Source organism: Scyliorhinus torazame, chromosome 20 (genome assembly GCF_047496885.1).
Source record: "Scyliorhinus torazame isolate Kashiwa2021f chromosome 20, sScyTor2.1, whole genome shotgun sequence".
Classification (NCBI taxonomy): Eukaryota; Metazoa; Chordata; class Chondrichthyes; order Carcharhiniformes; family Scyliorhinidae; genus Scyliorhinus; species Scyliorhinus torazame.
This window is the reverse complement of record NC_092726.1, coordinates 5,332,238-5,354,562: the sequence shown is the minus strand read 5'-3', so window position 1 is coordinate 5,354,562 and position 22,325 is coordinate 5,332,238. Positions and strand designations below refer to the sequence as shown.

The 22,325-nt window shown below is 59.5% G+C and overlaps 1 protein-coding gene across 1 annotated transcript in view; it reads right to left on the bottom strand.

Annotated features, from left to right (window-relative positions):
• The window catches only part of LOC140396827 (prenylcysteine oxidase 1-like), a 123,560-nt gene extending 101,240 nt beyond the window's left edge, over window positions 1-22,320 (bottom strand). Inside the window, exons 1-2 of the mRNA XM_072485581.1 lie at window positions 22,194-22,320; window positions 19,997-20,149 (exon numbers count right to left, since the gene is read on the bottom strand). Coding sequence (XP_072341682.1) covers window positions 19,997-20,149; window positions 22,194-22,320 — 280 coding nt within the window. The remainder of the gene's footprint in view (window positions 1-19,996; window positions 20,150-22,193) is intronic.
• Window positions 22,321-22,325: the final 5 nt, after the last annotated feature.

Below are 22,325 nucleotides of genomic sequence, written 5' to 3'. Positions count from 1 at the left end.
ACAGTGCGGCACTCCCTCAGTACTGACCCTCTGACAGTGCGGCACTCCCTAAGTACTGACCGTCTGACAGTGCAGCACTCCCTCAGTACTGACCCTCTGACAGTGCGGCACTCCCTCAGCACTGACCCTCTGCCAGTGCGGCACTCCCTCAGTACTGACCCTCTGCCAGTGCGGCACTCCCTCAGTACTGACCCTCTGACAGTGCGGCACTCCCTCAGTACTGACCCTCTGCCAGTGCGGCACTCCCTCAGTACTGACCCTCTGACAGTGCAGCACTCCCTCAGTACTGACCCTCTGACAGTGCTGCACTCCCTCAGTACTGACCCTCTGACAGTGCAGCACTCCCTCAGTACGGACCCTCTGACAGTGCAGCACTCCCTCAGTACTGACCCTCTGACAGTGCAGCACACCCTCAGTACTGACCCTCTGACAGTGCGGCACTCCCTAAGTACTGACCCTCTGACAGTGCAGCACTCCCTCAGTACTGACTCTCTGTCAGTGCGGCACTCCCTCAGTACTGACCCTCTGACAGTGCGGCACTCCCTAAGTACTGACCCTCTGACAGTGCAGCGCTCCCTCAGTACTGACCCTCTGACAGTGCAGCACTCCCTCAGTACTGACCCTCTGACAGTGCAGCACTCCCTCAGTACTGACGCTCTGACAGTGCAGCACACCCTCAGTACTGACCCTCTGTCAGTGCGGCACTCCCTCAGTACTGACCCTCTGACAGTGCAGCACTCCCTCAGTACTGACCCTCTGACAGTGCAGCACTCCCTCAGTACTGACCCTCTGTCAGTGCGGCACTCCCTCAGTACTGACCCTCTGACAGTGCGGCACTCCCTCAGTACTGACCCTCTGACAGTGCAGCGCTCCCTCAGTACTGACCCTCTGACAGTGCAGCACTCCCTCAGTACTGACCCTCTGACAGTGCGGCACTCCCTCAGTACTGACCCTCTGACAGTGCAGCGCTCCCTCAGTGTTGACCCTCTGACAGTGCGGCACTCCCTCAGTACTGACCTTTTGAAAGTGCAGCACTCCCTCAGTACTGACCCTCTGACAGTGCAGCACTCCCTCAATACTGACCCTCTGACAGTGCAGCACTCCCTCAGTACTGACCCTCTGACAGTGCGGCACTCCCTCAGTACTGACCCTCTGACAGTGCGGCAGTCCCTCAGTACTGACCCTCTGACAGTGCGGCATTCCCTCAGTACTGACCCTCTGACAGTGCGGCACTCCCTCAGTACTGACCCTCTGACAGTGCGGCACTGCCTCAGTACTGACCCTCTGACAGTAGCACTCCATCAGTACTGACCCTCTGACAGTGCGGCACTCCCTCAGTACTGACCCCCTGACAGTGCGGCACTCCCTCAGTACTGACCCTCTGACAGTGCGGCACTCCCTCAGTACTGACCCTCTGACAGTGCGGCACTCCCTCAGTACTGACCCTCTGACAGTGCGGCACTGCCTCAGTACTGACCCTCTGACAGTAGCACTCCATCAGTACTGACCCTCTGACAGTGCGGCACTCCCTCAGTACTGACCCCCTGACAGTGCGGCACTCCCTCAGTACTGACCCTCTGACAGTGCGGCACTCCCTCAGTACTGACCCTCTGACAGTGCGGCACTCCCTCAGTACTGACCCTCTGACAGTGCTTCCCTCCCTCAGTACTGACCCTCTGACAGTTCGGCACTCACTCAGTACTGACCCTCTGACAGTGCGGCACTCCCTCAGTACTGACCCTATGACAGTGCGGCACTCTCTCAGGACTGACCCTCTGACAGTGCAGCACTCCCTCAGTACTGACCCTCTGACAGTGTGGCACTCCCTCAGTACTGACCCTCTGACAGTGCGATACTCCCTCAGTACTGACCCTCTGATAGTGCGGCACTCCCTCAGTACTGACCCTCTGAAAGTGAGGCACTCCCTCAGTACTGACCCTCTGACAGTGCGGCACTCCCTCAGTACTGACCCTCTGACAGTGCGGCGCTCCCTCAGTACTGACCCTCTGATAGTTCGGCACTCCCTCAGTACTGACCCTCTGACAGTGCGGCACTCCCTCAGTACTGACCCTCTGACAGTGCGGCAGTCCCTCGGTACTGACCCTCTGACAGTGCGGCACTCCCTCAGTACTGACCCTCAGACAGTGCAGCACTCCCTCAGTACTGACCCTCTGACAGTGCAGCGCTCCCTCAGTGTTGACCCTCTGACAGTGCGGCACTCCCTCAGTACTGACCCTCTGACAGTGCGGCACTCCCTCAGTACTGACCCTCTGACAGTGCGGCACTCCCTCAGTACTGACCCTCAGACAGTGCAGCACTCCCTCAGTACTGACCCTCTGACAGTGCAGCGCTCCCTCAGTGTTGACCCTCTGACAGTGCGGCACTCCCTCAGTACTGACCCTCTGACAGTGCAGCACTCCCTCAGTACTGACCCTCTGACAGTGCAGCACTCCCTCAGTACTGACCCTTGACAGTGCGGCACTCCCTCAGTACTGACCCTCTGACAGTGCGGCACTCCCTCAGTCCTGACCCTCTGACAGTGCAGCACTCCCTCAGTACTGACCCTCTGACAGTGCGGCACTTCCTCAGTACTGACCATCTGACAGTGCGGCACTCCCTCAGTACTGACCCTCTGACAGTGCGACGCTCCCTCAGTACTGACCCTCTGACAGTCCGGCACTCCCTCAGTACTGACCCTCTGACAGTGCAGCACTCCCTCAGTACTGACCCTCTGACAGTACAGCACTCCCTCAGTACTGACCCTCTGACAGTGCAGCACTCCCTCAGTACTGACCCTCTGACAGTAGCACTCCCTCAGTACTGACCCTCTGACAGTGCGGCACTCCCTCAGTACTGACCCTCTGACAGTGCGGCACTCCCTCAGTACTGACCCTCTGACAGTGCAGCACTCCCTCAGTACTGACCCTCTGACAGTGCGGCACTCCCTCAGTACTGACCCTCTGACAATGCGGCACTCCCTCAGTACTGACTCTCTGACAGTGCAGCACTCCCTCAGTCCTGCCCATCTGACAGTGCAGCACTCCCTCAGTACTGACCCCCTGACAGTGCGGTACTCCCTCAGTACTGACCCTCTGACAGTGCTGCGCTCCCTCAGTACTGACCCTCTGACAGTTCGGCACTCCCTCAGTACTGACCCTCTGACAGTGCGGCACTCCCTCAGTACTGACTCTCTGACAGTGCGGCACTCCCTCAGTACTGACCCTCTGACAGTGCGGCACTCCCTCAGTACTGACCCTCTTACAGTGCAGTACTCCCTCAGTACTGACCCTCTGACAGTGCGGCACTCCCTCAGTACTGACCCTCTGACAGTGCGGCACTCCCTCAGTACTGACCCTCTGACAGTGGGGCACTCCCTCAGTACTGACCCTCTGACAGTGCGGCACTCCCTCAGTACTCACCCTCTGACAGTGCGGCACTCCCTCAGTACTGACCCTCTGACAGTGCGGCACTCCCTAAGTACTGACCGTCTGACAGTGCAGCACTCCCTCAGTACTGACCCTCTGACAGTGCGGAACTCCCTCAGCACTGACCCTCTGACAGTGCAGCACTCCCTCAGCGCTAACCCTCTGACAGTGCAGCACTCCCTCAGTACTGACCCTCTGACAGTGCAGCACTCCCTCAGTGCTGACCTTCTGACAGTGCGGCACTCCCTCAGTACTGACCGTCTGACAGTGCGGCACTCCCTCAGTACTGACCCTCTGACAGTGCGGCACTCCCTCAGTACTGACCGTCTGACAGTGCGGCACTCCCTCAGTACTGACCCTCTGACAGTGCGGCACTCCCTCAGTACTGACCCTCTGACAGTGCGGCACTCCCTCAGTACTGACCCGCTGACAGTGCGGCACTCCCTCAGTACTGACCCTCGGACAGTGCAGCACTCCCTCAGTACTGACCGTCTGACAGTGCGGCACTCCCTCAGTACTGACCCTCTGACAGTGCGGCACTCCCTCAGTACTGACCCTCTGACAGTGCGGCACTCCCTCAGTACTGACCCTCTGACAGTGCGGCACTCCCTCAGTACTGACCCTCTGACAGTACAGCACTCCCTCAGTACTGACCCTCTGACAGTGCGGCACTCCCTCAGTACTGACACTCTGACAGTGCGGCACTCCCTCAGTACTGACCCTCTGACAGTGCGGCACTCCCTCAGTGCTGACCCTCTGACAGTGCAGCACTCCCTCAGTACTGACCCTCTGACAGTGCGGCACTCCCTCAGTACTGACCCTCTGACAGTGCTGCACTCCCTCAGTACTGACCCTCTGACAGTGCAGTGCTCCCTCAGTACTGACCCTCTGACAGTGCGGCACTCCCTCAGTACTGACCCTCTGACAGTGCGGCACTCCCTCAGTACTGACCCTCTGACAGTGCGGCACTCCCTCAGTACTGACCCTCAGACAGTGCAGCACTCCCTCAGTACTGACCCTCTGACAGTGCAGCGCTCCCTCAGTGTTGACCCTCTGACAGTGCGGCACTCCCTCAGTACTGACCCTCTGACAGTGCGGCACTCCCTCAGTACTGACCCTCTGACAGTGCGGCACTCCCTCAGTACTGACCCTCAGACAGTGCAGCACTCCCTCAGTACTGACCCTCTGACAGTGCAGCGCTCCCTCAGTGTTGACCCTCTGACAGTGCGGCACTCCCTCAGTACTGACCCTCTGACAGTGCAGCACTCCCTCAGTACTGACCCTCTGACAGTGCAGCACTCCCTCAGTACTGACCCACTGACAGTGCGGCACTCCCTCAGTACTGACCCTCTGACAGTGCGGCACTCCCTCAGTCCTGACCCTCTGACAGTGCAGCACTCCCTCAGTACTGACCCTCTGACAGTGCGGCACTTCCTCAGTACTGACCATCTGACAGTGCGGCACTCCCTCAGTACTGACCCTCTGACAGTGCGACGCTCCCTCAGTACTGACCCTCTGACAGTCCGGCACTCCCTCAGTACTGACCCTCTGACAGTGCAGCACTCCCTCAGTACTGACCCTCTGACAGTACAGCACTACTTCAGTACTGACCCTCTGACAGTGCAGCACTCCCTCAGTACTGACCCTCTGACAGTAGCACTCCCTCAGTACTGACCCTCTGACAGTGCGGCACTCCCTCAGTACTGACCCTCTGACAGTGCGGCACTCCCTCAGTACTGACTCTCTGACAGCAGCACTCCCTCAGTCCTGACCATCTGACAGTGCAGCACTCCCTCAGTACTGACCCTCTGACAGTGCGGTACTCCCTCAGTACTGACCCTCTGACAGTGCTGCGCTCCCTCAGTACTGACCCTCTGACAGTTCGGCACTCCCTCAGTACTGACCCTCTGACAGTGCGGCACTCCCTCAGTACTGACTCTCTGACAGTGCGGCACTCCCTCAGTACTGACCCTCTGACAGTGCGGCACTCCCTCAGTACTGACCCTCTCACAGTGCAGTACTCCCTCAGTACTGACCCTCTGACAGTGCGGCACGCCCTCAGTACTGACCCTCTGACAGTGCGGCACTCACTCAGTACTGACCCTCTGACAGTGGGGCACTCCCTCAGTACTGACCGTCTGACAGTGCGGCACTCCCTCAGTACTGACCCTCTGACAGTGCGGCACTCCCTCAGTACTGACCCTCTGACAGTGCGGCACTCCCTAAGTACTGACCGTCTGACAGTGCAGCACTCCCTCAGTACTGACCCTCTGACAGTGCGGCACTCCCTCAGCACTGACCCTCTGACAGTGCAGCACTCCCTCAGCACTGACCCTCTGACAGTGCAGCACTCCCTCAGTACTGACCGTCTGACAGTGCAGCACTCCCTCAGTGCTGACCTTCTGACAGTGCGGCACTCCCTCAGTACTGACCGTCTGACAGTGCGGCACTCCCTCAGTACTGACCCTCTGACAGTGCGGCACTCCCTCAGTACTGACCGTCTGACAGTGCGGCACTCCCTCAGTACTGACCCTCTGACAGTGCGGCACTCCCTCAGTACTGACCCTCTGACAGTGCGGCACTCCCTCAGTACTGACCCGCTGACAGTGCGGCACTCCCTCAGTACTGACCCTCGGACAGTGCAGCACTCCCTCAGTACTGACCGTCTGACAGTGCGGCACTCCCTCAGTACTGACCCTCTGACAGTGCGGCACTCCCTCAGTACTGACCCTCTGACAGTGCGGCACTCCCTCAGTACTGACACTCTGACAGTGCGGCACTCCCTCAGTACTGACCCTCTGACAGTACAGCACTCCCTCAGTACTGACCCTCTGACAGTGCGGCACTCCCTCAGTACTGACCCTCTGACAGTGCGGCACTCCCTCAGTACTGACCCTCTGACAGTGCAGCACTCCCTCAGTGCTGACCCTCTGACAGTGCAGCACTCCCTCAGTACAGACCCTCTGACAGTGCGGCACTCCCTCAGTACTGACCCTCTGACAGTGCTGCACTCCCTCAGTACTGACCCTCTGACAGTGCAGTGCTCCCTCAGTACTGACCCTCTGACAGTGCGGCACTCCCTCAGTACTGACCCTCTGACAGTGCGGCACTCCCTCAGTACTGACCCTCTGACAGTGCGGCACTCCCTCAGTACTGATCCTCTGACAGTGCGGCACTCCCTCAGTGCTGACCGTCTGACAGTGCGGCACTCCCTCAGTACTGACCCTCTGACAGTGCGGCACTCCCTCAGTACTGACCCTCTGACAGTGCGGCACTCCCTCAGTACTGACCGTCTGACAGTGCAGCACTCCCTCAGTACTGACCCTCTGACATTGCGGCACTCCCTCAGTACTGACCCTCTGACAGTGCAGCACTCCCTCAGTACTGACCCTCTGACAGTGCGGCACTCCCTCAGCACTGACCCTCTGACAGTGCAGCACTCCCTCAGTACTGACCCTCTGACAGTGCGGCACTCCCTCAGCACTGACCCTCTGACAGTGCGGCACTCCCTCAGCACTGACCCTCTGACAGTGCAGCACTCCCTCAGTGCTGACCTTCTGACAGTGCGGCACTCCCTCAGTACTGACCGTCTGACAGTGCGGCACTCCCTCAGCACTGACCCTCTGACAGTGCAGCACTCCCTCAGTGCTGACCTTCTGACAGTGCGGCACTCCCTCAGTACTGACCGTCTGACAGTGCGGCACTCCCTCAGGACTGACCCTCTGACAGTGCGGCACTCCCTCAGTACTGACCGTCTGACAGTGCGGCACTCCCTCAGTACTGACCCTCTGACAGTGCGGCACTCCCTCAGTACTGACCCTCTGACAGTACAGCACTCCCTCAGTACTGACCCTCTGACAGTGCAGCACTCCCTCAGTACTGACCCTCTGACAGGAGCACTCCCTCAGTACTGACCCTCTGACAGTGCGGCACTCCCTCAGTACTGACCCTCTGACAGTGCGGCACTCCCTCAGTACTGACTCTCTGACAGTAGCACTCCCTCAGTCCTGCCCATCTGACAGTGCAGCACTCCCTCAGTACTGACCCTCTGACAGTGCGGTACTCCCTCAGTACTGACCCTCTGACAGTGCTGCGCTCCCTCAGTACTGACCCTCTGACAGTTCGGCACTCCCTCAGTACTGACCGTCTGACAGTGCGGCACTCCCTCAGTACTGACTCTCTGACAGTGCGGCACTCCCTCAGTACTGACCCTCTGACAGTGCGGCACTCCCTCAGTACTGACCCTCTGACAGTGCGGCACTCCCTCAGTACTGACCCTCTGACAGTGGGGCACTCCCTCAGTACTGACCGTCTGACAGTGCGGCACTCCCTCAGTACTGACCCTCTGACAGTGCGGCACTCCCTCAGTACTGACCCTCTGACAGTGCGGCACTCCCTAAGTACTGACCGTCTGACAGTGCAGCACTCCCTCAGTACTGACCCTCTGACAGTGCGGCACTCCCTCAGCACTGACCCTCTGACAGTGCAGCACTCCCTCAGCACTGACCCTCTGACAGTGCAGCACTCCCTCAGTACTGACCGTCTGACAGTGCAGCACTCCCTCAGTGCTGACCTTCTGACAGTGCGGCACTCCCTCAGTACTGACCGTCTGACAGTGCGGCACTCCCTCAGTACTGACCCTCTGACAGTGCGGCACTCCCTCAGTACTGACCGTCTGACAGTGCGGCACTCCCTCAGTACTGACCCTCTGACAGTGCGGCACTCCCTCAGTACTGACCCTCTGACAGTGCGGCACTCCCTCAGTACTGACCCGCTGACAGTGCGGCACTCCCTCAGTACTGACCCTCGGACAGTGCAGCACTCCCTCAGTACTGACCGTCTGACAGTGCGGCACTCCCTCAGTACTGACCCTCTGACAGTGCGGCACTCCCTCAGTACTGACCCTCTGACAGTGCGGCACTCCCTCAGTACTGACCCTCTGACAGTGCGGCACTCCCTCAGTACTGACCCTCTGACAGTACAGCACTCCCTCAGTACTGACCCTCTGACAGTGCGGCACTCCCTCAGTACTGACCCTCTGACAGTGCGGCACTCCCTCAGTACTGACCCTCTGACAGTGCAGCACTCCCTCAGTGCTGACCCTCTGACAGTGCAGCACTCCCTCAGTACAGACCCTCTGACAGTGCGGCACTCCCTCAGTACTGACCCTCTGACAGTGCTGCACTCCCTCAGTACTGACCCTCTGACAGTGCAGTGCTCCCTCAGTACTGACCCTCTGACAGTGCGGCACTCCCTCAGTACTGACCCTCTGACAGTGCGGCACTCCCTCAGTACTGACCCTCTGACAGTGCGGCACTCCCTCAGTACTGATCCTCTGACAGTGCGGCACTCCCTCAGTGCTGACCGTCTGACAGTGCGGCACTCCCTCAGTACTGACCCTCTGACAGTGCGGCACTCCCTCAGTACTCACCCTCTGACAGTGCGGCACCCCCTCAGTACTGACCGTCTGACAGTGCAGCACTCCCTCAGTACTGACCCTCTGACATTGCGGCACTCCCTCAGTACTGACCCTCTGACAGTGCAGCACTCCCTCAGTACTGACCCTCTGACAGTGCGGCACTCCCTCAGCACTGACCCTCTGACAGTGCAGCACTCCCTCAGTACTGACCCTCTGACAGTGCGGCACTCCCTCAGCACTGACCCTCTGACAGTGCGGCACTCCCTCAGCACTGACCCTCTGACAGTGCAGCACTCCCTCAGTGCTGACCTTCTGACAGTGCGGCACTCCCTCAGTACTGACCGTCTGACAGTGCGGCACTCCCTCAGTACTGACCCTCTGACAGTGCGGCACTCCCTCAGTACTGACCGTCTGACAGTGCGGCACTCCCTCAGTACTGACCCTCTGACAGTGCGGCACTCCCTCAGTACTGACCCTCTGACAGTGCGGCACTCCCTCAGTACTGACCCGCTGACAGTGCGGCACTCCCTCAGTACTGACCCTCGGACAGTGCAGCACTCCCTCAGTACTGACCGTCTGACAGTGCGGCACTCCCTCAGTACTGACCCTCTGACAGTGCGGCACTCCCTCAGTACTGACCCTCTGACAGTGCGGCACTCCCTCAGTACTGACCCTCTGACAGTGCGGCACTCCCTCAGTACTGACCCTCTGACAGTACGGCAATCCCTCAGTACTGACCCTCTGACAGTGCAGCACTCCCTCAGTGCTGACCCTCTGACAGTGCAGCACTCCCTCAGTACTGACCCTCTGACAGTGCGGCACTCCCTCAGTACTGACCCTCTGACAGTGCAGCACTCCCTCAGTACTGACCCTTTGACAGTGCGGCACTCCCTCAGTACTGACCCTCTGACAGTGCAGTGCTCCCTCAGTACTGACCCTCTGACAGTGCGGCACTCCCTCAGTACTGACCCTCTGACAGTGCAGCACTCCCTCAGTACTGACCCTCTGACAGTGCGGCACTCCCTCAGTACTGACCCTCTGACAGTGCGGCACTCCCTCAGTACTGACCCTCTGACAGTGCGGCACTCCCTCAGTACTGACCCTCTGACAGTGCGGCACTCCCTCAGTACTGACCCTCTGACAATGCGGCACTCCCTCAGTACTGACCCTCTGACAGTGCGGCACTCCCTCAGTCCTGATCCTCTGACAGTGCAGCACTCCCTCAGTGCTGACCCTCTGACAGTGCGGTACTCCCTCAGTACTGACCCTCTGACAGTGCGGCACTCCCTCAGTACTGACCGTCTGACAGTGCGGCACTCCCTCAGTACTGACCCTCTGACAGTGCGGCACTCCCTCAGTACTGACCGTCTGACAGTGCAGCACTCCCTCAGTGCTGACCCTCTGACAGTGCGGCACTCCCTCAGTACTGACCCTCTGACAGTGCAGCACTCCCTCAGTACTGACCCTCTGACAGTGCGGCACTCCCTCAGTACTGACCCTCTGACAGTGCGGCACTCCCTCAGTACTGACCCTCTGACAGTGCGGCACTCCCTCAGTACTGACCCTCTGACAGTGCGGCACTCCCTCAGTACTGACCCTCTGACAGTGCGGCACTCCCTCAGTACTGACCCTCTGACAGTGCGGCACTCCCTCAGTACTGATCCTCTGACAGTGCGGCACTCCCTCAGTGCTGACCCTCTGACAGTGCGGCACTCCCTCAGTACTGACCCTCTGACAGTGCGGCACTCCCTCAGTACTGACCGTCTGACAGTGCGGCACTCCCTCAGTACTGACCCTCTGACAGTGCGGCACTCCCTCAGTACTGACCCTCTGACAGTGCGGCACTCCCTCAGTACTGACCGTCTGACAGTGCAGCACTCCCTCAGTACTGACCCTCTGACAGTGCGGCACTCCCTCAATACTGACCCTCTGACAGTGCGGCACTCCCTCAGTGCTGATCCTCTGACAGTGCGGCACTCCCTCAGTACTGACCCTCTGACAGTGCGGCACTCCCTCAGTACTGACCCTCTGACAGTGCGGCACTCCCTCAGTACTGACCCTCTGACAGTGCGGCGCTCCCTCAGTACTGACCCTTTGACAGTGCGGCACTCCCTCAGTACTGACCCTCTGACAGTGCAGCGCTTCCTCAGTACTGATCCTCTGACAGTGCGGCACTCCCTCAGTACTGACCCTCTGACAGTGCGGCACTCCCTCAGTACTGACCCTCTGACAGTGCGGCACTCCCTCAGTACTGACCCTCTGACAGTGCGGCACTCCCTCAGTACTGACCCTCTGACAATGCGGCACTCCCTCAGTACTGACCCTCTGACAGTGCGGCACTCCCTCAGTACTGATCCTCTGACAGTGCAGCACTCCCTCAGTACTGACCCTCTGACAGTGCGGCACTCCCTCAGTACTGATCCTCTGACAGTGCAGCACTCCCTCAGTGCTGACCCTCTGACAGTGCGGTACTCCCTCAGTACTGACCCTCTGACAGTGCGGCACTCCCTCAGTACTGACCGTCTGACAGTGCGGCACTCCCTCAGTACTGACCCTCTGACAGTGCGGCACTCCCTCAGTACTGACCCTCTGACAGTGCGGCACTCCCTCAGTACTGACCCTCTGACAGTGCGGCACTCCCTCAGTACTGACCCTCTGACAGTGCGGCACTCCCTCAGTACTGACCGTCTGACAGTGCGGCACTCCCTCAGTACTGACCCTCTGACAGTGCGGCACTCCCTCAGTACTGACCCTCTGACAGTGCGGCACTCCCTCAGTACTGACCCTCTGACAGTGCGGCACTCCCTCAGTACTGACCCTCTGACAGTACAGCACTCCCTCAGTACTGACCCTCTGACAGTGCGGCACTCCCTCAGTACTGACCCTCTGACAGTGCGGCACTCCCTCAGTACTGACCCTCTGACAGTGCAGCACTCCCTCAGTGCTGACCCTCTGACAGTGCAGCACTCCCTCAGTACAGACCCTCTGACAGTCCGGCACTCCCTCAGTACTGACCCTCTGACAGTGCTGCACTCCCTCAGTACTGACCCTCTGACAGTGCAGTGCTCCCTCAGTACTGACCCTCTGACAGTGCGGCACTCCCTCAGTACTGACCCTCTGACAGTGCGGCACTCCCTCAGTACTGACCCTCTGACAGTGCGGCACTCCCTCAGTACTGATCCTCTGACAGTGCGGCACTCCCTCAGTGCTGACCGTCTGACAGTGCGGCACTCCCTCAGTACTGACCCTCTGACAGTGCGGCACTCCCTCAGTACTCACCCTCTGACAGTGCGGCACCCCCTCAGTACTGACCGTCTGACAGTGCAGCACTCCCTCAGTACTGACCCTCTGACATTGCGGCACTCCCTCAGTACTGACCCTCTGACAGTGCAGCACTCCCTCAGTACTGACCCTCTGACAGTGCGGCACTCCCTCAGCACTGACCCTCTGACAGTGCAGCACTCCCTCAGTACTGACCCTCTGACAGTGCGGCACTCCCTCAGCACTGACCCTCTGACAGTGCGGCACTCCCTCAGCACTGACCCTCTGACAGTGCAGCACTCCCTCAGTGCTGACCTTCTGACAGTGCGGCACTCCCTCAGTACTGACCGTCTGACAGTGCGGCACTCCCTCAGTACTGACCCTCTGACAGTGCGGCACTCCCTCAGTACTGACCGTCTGACAGTGCGGCACTCCCTCAGTACTGACCCTCTGACAGTGCGGCACTCCCTCAGTACTGACCCTCTGACAGTGCGGCACTCCCTCAGTACTGACCCGCTGACAGTGCGGCACTCCCTCAGTACTGACCCTCGGACAGTGCAGCACTCCCTCAGTACTGACCGTCTGACAGTGCGGCACTCCCTCAGTACTGACCCTCTGACAGTGCGGCACTCCCTCAGTACTGACCCTCTGACAGTGCGGCACTCCCTCAGTACTGACCCTCTGACAGTGCGGCACTCCCTCAGTACTGACCCTCTGACAGTACGGCAATCCCTCAGTACTGACCCTCTGACAGTGCAGCACTCCCTCAGTGCTGACCCTCTGACAGTGCAGCACTCCCTCAGTACTGACCCTCTGACAGTGCGGCACTCCCTCAGTACTGACCCTTTGACAGTGCGGCACTCCCTCAGTACTGACCCTCTGACAGTGCAGTGCTCCCTCAGTACTGACCCTCTGACAGTGCGGCACTCCCTCAGTACTGACCCTCTGACAGTGCAGCACTCCCTCAGTACTGACCCTCTGACAGTGCGGCACTCCCTCAGTACTGACCCTCTGACAGTGCGGCACTCCCTCAGTACTGACCCTCTGACAGTGCGGCACTCCCTCAGTACTGACCCTCTGACAGTGCGGCACTCCCTCAGTACTGACCCTCTGACAATGCGGCACTCCCTCAGTACTGACCCTCTGACAGTGCGGCACTCCCTCAGTACTGATCCTCTGACAGTGCAGCACTCCCTCAGTGCTGACCCTCTGACAGTGCGGTACTCCCTCAGTACTGACCCTCTGACAGTGCGGCACTCCCTCAGTACTGACCGTCTGACAGTGCGGCACTCCCTCAGTACTGACCCTCTGACAGTGCGGCACTCCCTCAGTACTGACCGTCTGACAGTGCAGCACTCCCTCAGTGCTGACCCTCTGACAGTGCGGCACTCCCTCAGTACTGACCCTCTGACAGTGCAGCACTCCCTCAGTACTGACCCTCTGACAGTGCGGCACTCCCTCAGTACTGACCCTCTGACAGTGCGGCACTCCCTCAGTACTGACCCTCTGACAGTGCGGCACTCCCTCAGTACTGACCCTCTGACAGTGCGGCACTCCCTCAGTACTGACCCTCTGACAGTGCGGCACTCCCTCAGTACTGACCCTCTGACAGTGCGGCACTCCCTCAGTACTGATCCTCTGACAGTGCGGCACTCCCTCAGTGCTGACCCTCTGACAGTGCGGCACTCCCTCAGTACTGACCCTCTGACAGTGCGGCAATCCCTCAGTACTGACCGTCTGACAGTGCGGCACTCCCTCAGTACTGACCCTCTGACAGTGCGGCACTCCCTCAGTACTGACCCTCTGACAGTGCGGCACTCCCTCAGTACTGACCGTCTGACAGTGCAGCACTCCCTCAGTACTGACCCTCTGACAGTGCGGCACTCCCTCAATACTGACCCTCTGACAGTGCGGCACTCCCTCAGTGCTGATCCTCTGACAGTGCGGCACTCCCTCAGTACTGACCCTCTGACAGTGCGGCACTCCCTCAGTACTGACCCTCTGACAGTGCGGCACTCCCTCAGTACTGACCTCTGACAGTGCGGCACTCCCTCAGTACTGACCGTCTGACAGTGCGGCACTCCCTCAATACTGACCCTCTGACAGTGCGGCACTCCCTCAGTACTGACCCTCTGACAGTGCGGCACTCCCTCAGTACTGACCCGCTGACAGTGCGGCACTCCCTCAGTACTGACCCTCGGACAGTGCGGCACTCCCTCAGTACTGACCCTCTGACAGTGCGGCACTCCCTCAGTACTGACCCTCTGACAGTGCAGCACTCCCTCAGTACTGACCCTCTGACAGTGCGGCACTCCCTCAGTACTGACACTCTGACAGTGCGGCACTCCCTCAGTACTGACCCTCTGACAGTGCGGCACTCCCTCAGTACTGACCCTCTGACAGTGCGGCGCTCCCTCAGTACTGACCCTTTGACAGTGCGGCACTCCCTCAGTACTGACCCTCTGACAGTGCGGCACTCCCTCAGTACTGACCCTCTGACAGTGCGGCACTCCCTCAGTACTGACCCTCTGACAGTTCGGCACTCCCTCAGTACTGACCCTCTGACAGTGCGGCACTCCCTCAGTACTGACCCTCTGACAGTGCGGCACTCCCTCAGTACTGACCGTCTGACAGTGCGGCACTCCCTCAGTACTGACCCTCTGACAGTGCGGCACTCCCTCAGTACTGACCCTCTGACAGTGCGGCACTCCCTCAGTACTGACCCGCTGACAGTGCGGCACTCCCTCAGTACTGACCCTCGGACAGTGCGGCACTCCCTCAGTACTGACCCTCTGACAGTGCGGCACTCCCTCAGTACTGACCCTCTGACAGTGCAGCACTCCCTCAGTACTGACCCTCTGACAGTGCGGCACTCCCTCAGTACTGACACTCTGACAGTGCGGCACTCCCTCAGTACTGTCCCTCTGACAGTGCGGCACTCCCTCAGTACTGACCCTCTGACAGTGCGGCACTCCCTCAGTACTGACCCTCTGACAGTGCGGCACTCCCTCAGTACCGACCCTCTGACAGTGCGGCACTCCCTCAGTACTGACCCTCTGACAGTGCGGCACTCCCTCAGTACTGACCCTCTGACAGTGCAGTACTCCCTCTGTACTGACCCTCTGACAGTGCGGCGCTCCCTCAGTACTGACCATCTGACAGTGCGACGCTCCTTCAGTACTGACCCTCTGACAGTGCAGCACTCCCTCAGTACTGACCCTCTGACAGTGCAGTACTCCCTCAGTACTGACCCTCTGACAGTGCGGCACTCCCTCAGTACTGACCCTCTGACAGTGCGGCGCTCCCTCAGTACTGACCCCCTGACAGTGCGGCACTCTCTCAGGACTGACCCTCTGACTGTGCAGCACTCCCTCAGTACTGACCCTCTGACAGTGCGGCTCTCCCTCAGTACTGACCCTCTGACAGTGCGGCGCTCCCTCAGTACTGACCCTCTGACAGTGCGGCACTCCCTCAGTACTGACCCTCTGACAGTGCGGCGCTCCCTCAGTACTGACCCTCTGACAGTGCGGCACTCCCTCAGTACTGACCCTCTGACAGTGCGGCACTCCCTCAGCACTGACCCTCTGACAGTGCAGCACTCCCTCAGAACTGACCCTCTGACAGTGCGGCACTCCCTCAGCATTGACCCTCTGACAGTGCAGCACTCCCTCAGTACTGACCCTCTGACAGTCCGGCACTCCCTCAGCACTGACCCTCTGACTGTGCGGCACTCCCTCAGTACTGACCCTCTGACAGTGCGGCACTCCCTCAGTACTGACCGTCTGACAGTGCAGCACTCCCTCAGTACTGACCCTCTGACATTGCGGCACTCCCTCAGTACTGACTCTCTGACAGTGCAGCACTCCCTCAGTACTGACCCTCTGACAGTGCGGCACTCCCTCAGCACTGACCCTCTGACAGTGCAGCACTCCCTCAGTACTGACCCTCTGACAGTGCGGCATTCCCTCAGCACTGACCCTCTGACAGTGCGGCACTCCCTCAGCACTGACCCTCTGACAGTGCGGCACTCCCTCAGTGCTGACCTTCTGACAGTGCGGCACTCCCTCAGTACTGACCGTCTGACAGTGCGGCACTCCCTCAGTACTGACCCTCTGACAGTGCGGCACTCCCTCAGTACTGACCGTCTGACAGTGCGGCACTCCCTCAGTACTGACCCTCTGACAGTGCAGCACTCCCTCAGTACTGACCCTCTGACAGTGCGGCACTCCCTCAGTACTGACCCGCTGACAGTGCGGCACTCCCTCAGTACTGACCCTCGGACAGTGCAGCACTCCCTCAGTACTGACCGTCTGACAGTGCGGCACTCCCTCAGTACTGACCCTCTGACAGTGCGGCACTCCCTCAGTACTGACCCTCTGACAGTGCGGCACTCCCTCAGTACTGACCCTCTGACAGTGCGGCACTCCCTCAGTACTGACCCTCTGACAGTACGGCACTCCCTCAGTACTGACCCTCTGACAGTGCAGCACTCCCTCAGTGCTGACCCTCTGACAGTGCAGCACTCCCTCAGTACTGACCCTCTGACAGTGCGGCACTCCCTCAGTACTGACCCTCTGACAGTGCGGCACTCCCTCAGTACTGACCGTCTGACAGTGCAGCACTCCCTCAGTACTGACCCTCTGACAGTGCGGCACTCCCTCAATACTGACCCTCTGACAGTGCAGCACTCCCTCAGTGCTGGCCCTCTGACAGTGCGGCACTCCCTCAGTGCTGACCCTCTGACAGTGCGGCACTCCCTCAGCACTGACCCTCTGACAGTGCGGCACTCCCTCAGTGCTGACCCTCTGACAGTGCAGCACTCCCTCAGCGCTGACCCTCTGACAGTGCGGCACTCCCTCAGTACTGACCCTCTGACAGTGCAGCACTCCCTCAGTACTGACCCTCTGACAGTGCGGCACTCCCTCAGTACTGACCGTCCGACAGTGCGGCACTCCCTCAGTACTGACCCTCTGACAGTGCGGCACTCCCTCAGTACTGACCGTCTGACAGTGCGGCACTCCCTCAGTACTGACCCTCTGACAGTGCGGCACTCCCTCAGTACTGACCCTCTGACAGTGCGGCACTCCCTCAGTACTGACCCTCTGACAGTGCGGCACTCCCTCAGTACTGACCCTCTGACAGTGCGGCACTCCCTCAGTACTGACCCGCTGACAGTGCGGCACTCCCTCAGTACTGACCCGCTGACAGTGCGGCACTCCCTCAGTACTGACCCTCGGACAGTGCGGCACTCCCTCAGTACTGACCCTCTGACAGTGCGGCACTCCCTCAGTACTGACCCTCTGACAGTGCAGCACTCCCTCAGTACTGACCCTCTGACAGTGCGGCAGTCCCTCAGTACTGACCCTCTGACAGTGCGGCACTCCCTCAGTACTGACCCTCTGACAGTGCGGCACTCCCTCAGTACTGACCCTCTGGCAGTGCGGCACTCCCTCAGTACTGACCCTCTGACAGTGCGGCACTCCCTCAGTACTGACCCTCTGACAGTGCGGCACTCCCTCAGTACTGACCCTCTGACAGTGCGGCACTCCCTCAGTACTGACCCTCTGACAGTGCAGTACTCCCTCAGTACTGACCCTCTGACAGTGCGGCACTCCCTCAGTGCTGACCCTCTGACAGTGCGGCACTCCCTCAGTACTGACCCTCTGACAGTGCGGCGCTCCCTCAGTACTGACCCTCTGACAGTGCGGCACTCCCTCAGTACTGACCCTCTGACAGTGCGGCACTCTCTCAGTACTGACCCTCTGACAGTGCGGCACTCCCTCAGTACTGACCCTCTGACAGTGCGGCACTCTCTCAGTACTGACCCTCTGACAGTGCGGCACTCCCTCAGTACTGACCCTCTGACAGTGCGGCACTCCCTCAGTACTGACCCTCTGACAGTGCGGCACTCCCTCAGTACTGACCCTCTGACAGTGCGGCACTCCTTCAGTACTGACCCTCTGACAGTGCGGCACTCCCTCAGTACTGACCCTCTGACAGTGCGGCGCTCCCTCAGTACTGACCCTCTGACAGTGCGGCGCTCCCTCAGTACTGACCATCTGACAGTGCGACGCTCCTTCAGTACTGACCCTCTGACAGTGCAGCACTCCCTCAGTACTGACCCTCTGACAGTGCAGTACTCCCTCAGTACTGACCCTCTGACAGTGCGGCACTCCCTCAGTACTGACCCTCTGACAGTGCGGCGCTCCCTCGGTACTGACCCCCTGACAGTGCGGCACTCTCTCAGGACTGACCCTCTGACTGTGCAGCACTCCCTCAGTACTGACCCTCTGACAGTGCGGCACTCCCTCAGTACTGACCCTCTGACAGTGCGGCGCTCCCTCAGTACTGACCCTCTGACAGTGCGGCACTCCCTCAGTACTGACCCTCTGACAGTGCGGCACTCCCTCAGTGCTGACCCTCTGACAGTGCGGCACTCCCTCAGTGCTGACCCTCTGACAGTGCGGCACTCCCTCAGTACTGACCCTCTGACAGTGCAGCACTCCCTCAGTACTGACCCTCTGACAGTGCGGCAGTCCCTCAGCACTGACCCTCTGACAGTGCAGCACTCCCTCAGTACTGACCCTCTGACAGTGCAGCACTCCCTCAGAACTGACCCTCTGACAGTGCGGCACTCCCTCAGCACTGACCCTCTGACAGTGCAGCACTCCCTCAGTACTGACCCTCTGACAGTCCGGCACTCCCTCAGCACTGACCCTCTGACTGTGCGGCACTCCCTCAGCACTGACCCTCTGACAGTGCGGCACTCCCTCAGCACTGACCCTCTGACAGTGCGGCACTCCCTCAGTACTGACCCTCTGACAGTGCGGCACTCCCTCAGTACTGACCGTCTGACAGTGCGGCACTCCCTCAGTACTGACCCTCTGACAGTGCGGCACTCCCTCAGTACTGACCCTCTGACAGTGCGGCACTCACTCAGTACTGACCCTCTGACAGTGCGGCACTCCCTCAGTACTGACCCTCTGACAGTGCGACACTCCCTCAGTACTGACCCTCTGACAGTGCGGCACTCCCTCAGTGCTGACCCTCTGACAGTGCGGCACTCCCTCAGTGCTGACCCTCTGACAGTGCGGCACTCCCTCAGTACTGACCCTCTGACAGTGCGGCACTCACTCAGTACTGACCCTCTGACAGTGCGGCACTCCCTCAGTACTGACCCTCTGACAGTGCGACACTCCCTCAGTACTGACCCTCTGACAGTGCGGCACTCCCTCAGTGCTGACCCTCTGACAGTGCGGCACTCCCTCAGTGCTGACCCTCTGACAGTGCGGCACTCCCTCAGTACTGACCCTCTGACAGTGCGGCACTCCCTCAGTACTGACCCTCTGACAGTGCAGCACTCCCTCAGTACTGACCCTCTGACAGTGCGGCACTCACTCAGTACTGACCCTCTGACAGTGCGGCACTCCCTCAGTACTGACCCGCTGACAGTGCGGCACTCCCTCAGTACTGACCCTCTGACAGTGCGGCACTCCCTCAGTACTGACCCTCTGACAGTGCGGCACTCACTCAGTACTGACCCTCTGACAGTGCGGCACTCCCTCAGTACTGACCCTCTGACAGTGCGACACTCCCTCAGTACTGACCCTCTGACAGTGCGGCACTCCCTCAGTGCTGACCCTCTGACAGTGCGGCACTCCCTCAGTGCTGACCCTCTGACAGTGCGGCACTCCCTCAGTACTGACCCTCTGACAGTGCGGCACTCCCTCAGTACTGACCCTCTGACAGTGCAGCACTCCCTCAGTACTGACCCTCTGACAGTGCGGCACTCACTCAGTACTGACCCTCTGACAGTGCGGCACTCCCTCAGTACTGACCCGCTGACAGTGCGGCACTCCCTCAGTACTGACCCTCAGCGTTTGAGACTCACCGTTACGTTGAGGCCTCCTCTTGCTGTGTATCGACGTGACCGTGCCTTTGACGACATTAACTTTGGCCGCATACAGCAAACCAGAGCAAACCAGTTTGTTGCCACCTCCGACTGTCCAAAGATCCGAGTCAGCCCTGAGCAGCGAGATCATACCTGTTGCAGAGAAGCGGACATGAATCTGACGTTTGGCACAGAGTGTCCATGGGGGGGGGGGTTGTTGTCGGGAGTTGGTGGTTCCGGCCTGCGTGCTGACAATGACTGACTCAGTCCCCTCTTTGCTGTTGAAGATTTGATTTGCAGTCTTGTGCTCCCTCAAGTCACAGGATGTGTCAAAGTTCTTTGACTGCCGATGAAAGAGCCTCGATGCCGAGCCTCTGTCGTAATGTTTGTGCACAGTAAGATCCCACAACAGCAACGTGCCGATGACCAGATAATCTGTTTCTCTTGGTGTCGATTTTGGCCAGGGCACGGGGGCCTACGCTCCGACTCTTCCTCACACCGTGTCCCAGGACTTGTCCTTCCACCCAGGAGGCGGGGTCTGTTCAAAGCAGCGTGGCGCCTTTCGTGCTCTTGTGTCTGGCTTGGGATTGGAAGCAATGAACGCTCTGACTCGGAGTTCCGAAGGCGGACTCAGCTGACAGCGCCAGGCTTGCCAGCACATACTGAGCCTCAGCTCCTTGCCTGGAGCGAAGCCAGCGAGCGGGCCTGATCAAGGAGGCTCGATCAGGAAAAACGCCAAGTTACACCGGCACTGGAGGCAGCCCAGGGAAGGTTCCCTCCGCTGACCCCGGGTGTGGAGGGATATTTTTATGAGGTTTAGTGGGCTGCAGTTTCGGAGAATGAGAGGCGACCTTATTGAGGCGTATCGGATTCTCAGGGGGTTCGTCAGGGTCGATGCGGAGAGGTTGTTTCCCCTTGTGGGAGAGTCTAGGACCACAGGACTCAGAGTGAGGGGTCGCCCATTTCACACAGAGATGAGGAGGAATCTCTTCTCCCAGAGGGGAGTGAATCTGTGGAATTCTTTACCGCAGAGAGCTGTCGAGGCCGGGTCGTTAAGTGTGTTCAAGGCTGAGAGAGAGTTTTAATCAGAGAGGGAATCGAGGGGGATGGGGAGAAGGCGGGAAGTGGAGTTGAGGATTAGTCATGATTTCATCGAATGACGGAACAGACTCGGTGGCCCGAATGGCCTATTTCTGCTCCTGCGCCTTCTGGTTTAAGTTAGAAATGGCACCTCCGAGATCGGGGCTTCGGCCTTGAATCGTGCTCCAGTTAGTCTGGAGGGGGGCAGATGGAATGCAGTGCGGTCAGAAACACACAATCTGTTTTGTTGACAAAGGTGTGAAACCTGTTCACGTTGGTACCAGGAGGACTTGAGGAGAAGAACGAGAGGTGAGCTCAGTGAAACATGGCAACTTGTGACGGGGCCTTGACGGCGCGGACCCTGAGAGGTTGTTTCCCCTGGCTGGGGAAGCTGGGACAGACTCAGGAGAAGGGACCGAGATGAGGGGAGATTTCTTCACCCAAAGGGCGGTGAAGCTTTGGGACTCGCAGAGGACTCTGGAGCTCCGACACTCGAGATTGAGGTGGACACAGTTTTGATCGGTCAGGGGGCTGAGTGGAGGGCCCGGTTCAGCGCAGCCCCGATCAGACGGATGGCTCGAGGGTCTGTGCGGTCCACTCCAGTTCCTATTTCTTATGTCCTGGTGTCCCGGCTGCCTCCGGGCGAATCCCTCCCGTGAGCTGGGAAGGCTGCAGCTTGGGGGCTGGAAGGCTGGCCGAAACGGGAGGCCCCTCGACTACAACACTACCAAACCACTGGCCCGCAGCTGGAATTCCATTGATTCCGGACACGGACCTCGTGGTTGGGAAACGTGACCGATAAGCCTGGTGGGTGACAGGCCTGGTTGGGTGAGTCTGGGTGGGCAGGGCAGGCCCCTTAACTTGAAGGAAAAGCCAGAGCAGTTGCCTTGGTTCCCCGCTGAAGGCCAGAGGAGGCCAACGTGTACCAGGCCGCCAACTGAGAGCTGGTGGGTCGAACAGGGCTAGCAGCAAAGCTCAGCCAAACAAACCTGGCCATTTGGGGGACTCTCCAAGGCCGGTGAGAGACCGGTCTCTCTGCCGCCGACCACCTCACAGAGGTCTCGCCCGCGACGCCAATATTCCGAGGACAATACAACGGAAGGCTGATTGCACGTACCCACAAAGGCGTTGATGTTCACGCTCTGGCCGGAGCTCAGACGCAGGACGGGAGTGATCATCTCGTCCAGGAATCGTTGGCCAACACCAATGTTCTGTAAGGCTTCATCGATGGAATGTCTGGTCATCTGCG